General features: G+C 36.4%; 1 protein-coding gene across 3 annotated transcripts in view; it reads left to right on the forward strand.

Annotated features, from left to right (window-relative positions):
• nuf2 (UF2 component of NDC80 kinetochore complex) overlaps positions 1 to 1,586 on the forward strand; it is a 17,517-nt gene extending 15,931 nt beyond the window's left edge. For all 3 annotated transcript variants that reach the window (XM_016502371.1, XM_016502372.1, XM_016502373.1), the window contains exons 13-14: positions 915 to 1,050; positions 1,426 to 1,586. In XM_016502371.1, coding sequence (XP_016357857.1) covers positions 915 to 1,050; positions 1,426 to 1,533 — 244 coding nt within the window. In that variant the 3' untranslated portion in view covers positions 1,534 to 1,586. The remainder of the gene's footprint in view (positions 1 to 914; positions 1,051 to 1,425) is intronic.
• The last annotated feature ends 329 nt before the right edge of the window (positions 1,587 to 1,915 follow it).

Genomic DNA, 1,915 nt, shown 5'->3' on the forward strand with positions numbered 1-1,915 from the left:
GCCCGGTCTGTTCTGTTCTCGTGCTCCATTTAGGCGCGCTGCATTCTGATTGGTTCGGATAGCATACTGCGGGAGGTCAGGGGCGCGGAAAATTGTGCTATAAAGAGATTTAGAAATCGCGCAAGCTCATATCGCGATTTTATGACGATTTCGATTGAACATATTGATGTCTTCATCTGACACCAATGAAGAATTGGTGTTTATTTTATTTTATTTTTTTTTCATTTACAAAAACACCTTTTTTTTTACCCTTATTATTTGCAGTGTGAAATGGTTTCCGAGCCTGTGTCCTTTGTGTTGATTAATTTTGGTTAACAGGCTCTTAGAGAAGTAAGGAGGCATCACTTTGACTCTGGAGAATCACCCTGTGCTCTAGTTGAATGTTCTGATTTGATCAAGGAAGTACTTGGCCTGAAATGTTTGAGAACCACTGTTCTAACCTTCTATTTTTTATTTTATTTGTATTTTTTTTATTCAGGCAATATTTGGTTCGGATAGCATACTGCGGGAGGTCAGGGGCGCGGAAAATTGTGCTATAAAGAGATTTAGAAATCGCGCAAGCTCATATCGCGATTTTATGACGATTTCGATTGAACATATTGATGTCTTCATCTGACACCAATGAAGAATTGGTGTTTATTTTATTTTATTTTTTTTTCATTTACAAAAACACCTTTTTTTTTACCCTTATTATTTGCAGTGTGAAATGGTTTCCGAGCCTGTGTCCTTTGTGTTGATTAATTTTGGTTAACAGGCTCTTAGAGAAGTAAGGAGGCATCACTTTGACTCTGGAGAATCACCCTGTGCTCTAGTTGAATGTTCTGATTTGATCAAGGAAGTACTTGGCCTGAAATGTTTGAGAACCACTGTTCTAACCTTCTATTTTTTATTTTATTTGTATTTTTTTTATTCAGGCAATATGACAAAATCCACCAGAAACGGGAGGAAATTGTGAAAATGATAGAAGAAAGCAACCGTGAAACTAAACAGTTCAAGGAAAAGATGCAGAAGCTTAGAGAAAAGTGCAACCAGCAAACTCAAAAAGCCCAGGTGCACTTACTTTAAAATAATTCTTAAGTAAATGTAGTTCTTAGCTGGGGTCTGAGCTCTCATGAAGATGTGGTGTGAACGAGAATGGGTCTGAGATCCCTTCAGTACTGAAGAGGAACAAAAAAAGAAACAAGTTCTCTTTTGAGTTCACTATACTTTGAACACCAAAAGGACTGCGATCACTTTTGGCTGGTTCCCTTTCTGGTTCACTTTAAGTGAACTGGGTTTGGTTCTTTTAATTCGAGTTTTATGTGCAAACACCCAATGATAGCTGTTTTTTTGTTACAATCTTCTGTTTGTTCTTTAGCATGTAGCTAGTTTAATGTTAAGGCTATGTTTAATGTTCTGTCAATATCTATTCCTTTTCTTCCACAGGAGTTCTATGAACGTCTTCTCACAACTTTGGAGCAGTACAACAAGCGGATTGAGAGCATTGTGGTGGAGACCAATGCAGACACCTTAAAAATGAAATCACATTTCTAGAATTTCTATTTTATACTCTTTACTGTTATTTTTAAATCCATGCATTTGTTCAGTGTCTGTTTTGTCATTTCTAAATGTATTTTTCTCCTAATAGAATTGTATTTGAATGCTAGGTGGCAAAAAGTTACTTATCGGTCTGCCTATACAGGTGACTTCTAACACCAGTATTGTTCTTATATAAAACTCTTTTATTGGGAACATTTGAGTGTCGCCTGTTCAAATGAAGCTTTAATGGATTTGTTTCAGTGTTGGGATTCAGGGTATCAGGTTTTTATTTTGGTGTACATTCAAAACTGTGTTTGAAAACTAATGTAATTATTGTATTTTTTTAGTTCTTGGTCTGAGCGGGCCACTATGACCTCTGATCCTGTGATGGCCTTTA

Source organism: Sinocyclocheilus anshuiensis, unplaced genomic scaffold (genome assembly GCF_001515605.1).
Source record: "Sinocyclocheilus anshuiensis isolate Anshui unplaced genomic scaffold, SAMN03320099.WGS_v1.1 scaffold1706, whole genome shotgun sequence".
NCBI classification, from domain to species: Eukaryota; Metazoa; Chordata; class Actinopteri; order Cypriniformes; family Cyprinidae; genus Sinocyclocheilus; species Sinocyclocheilus anshuiensis.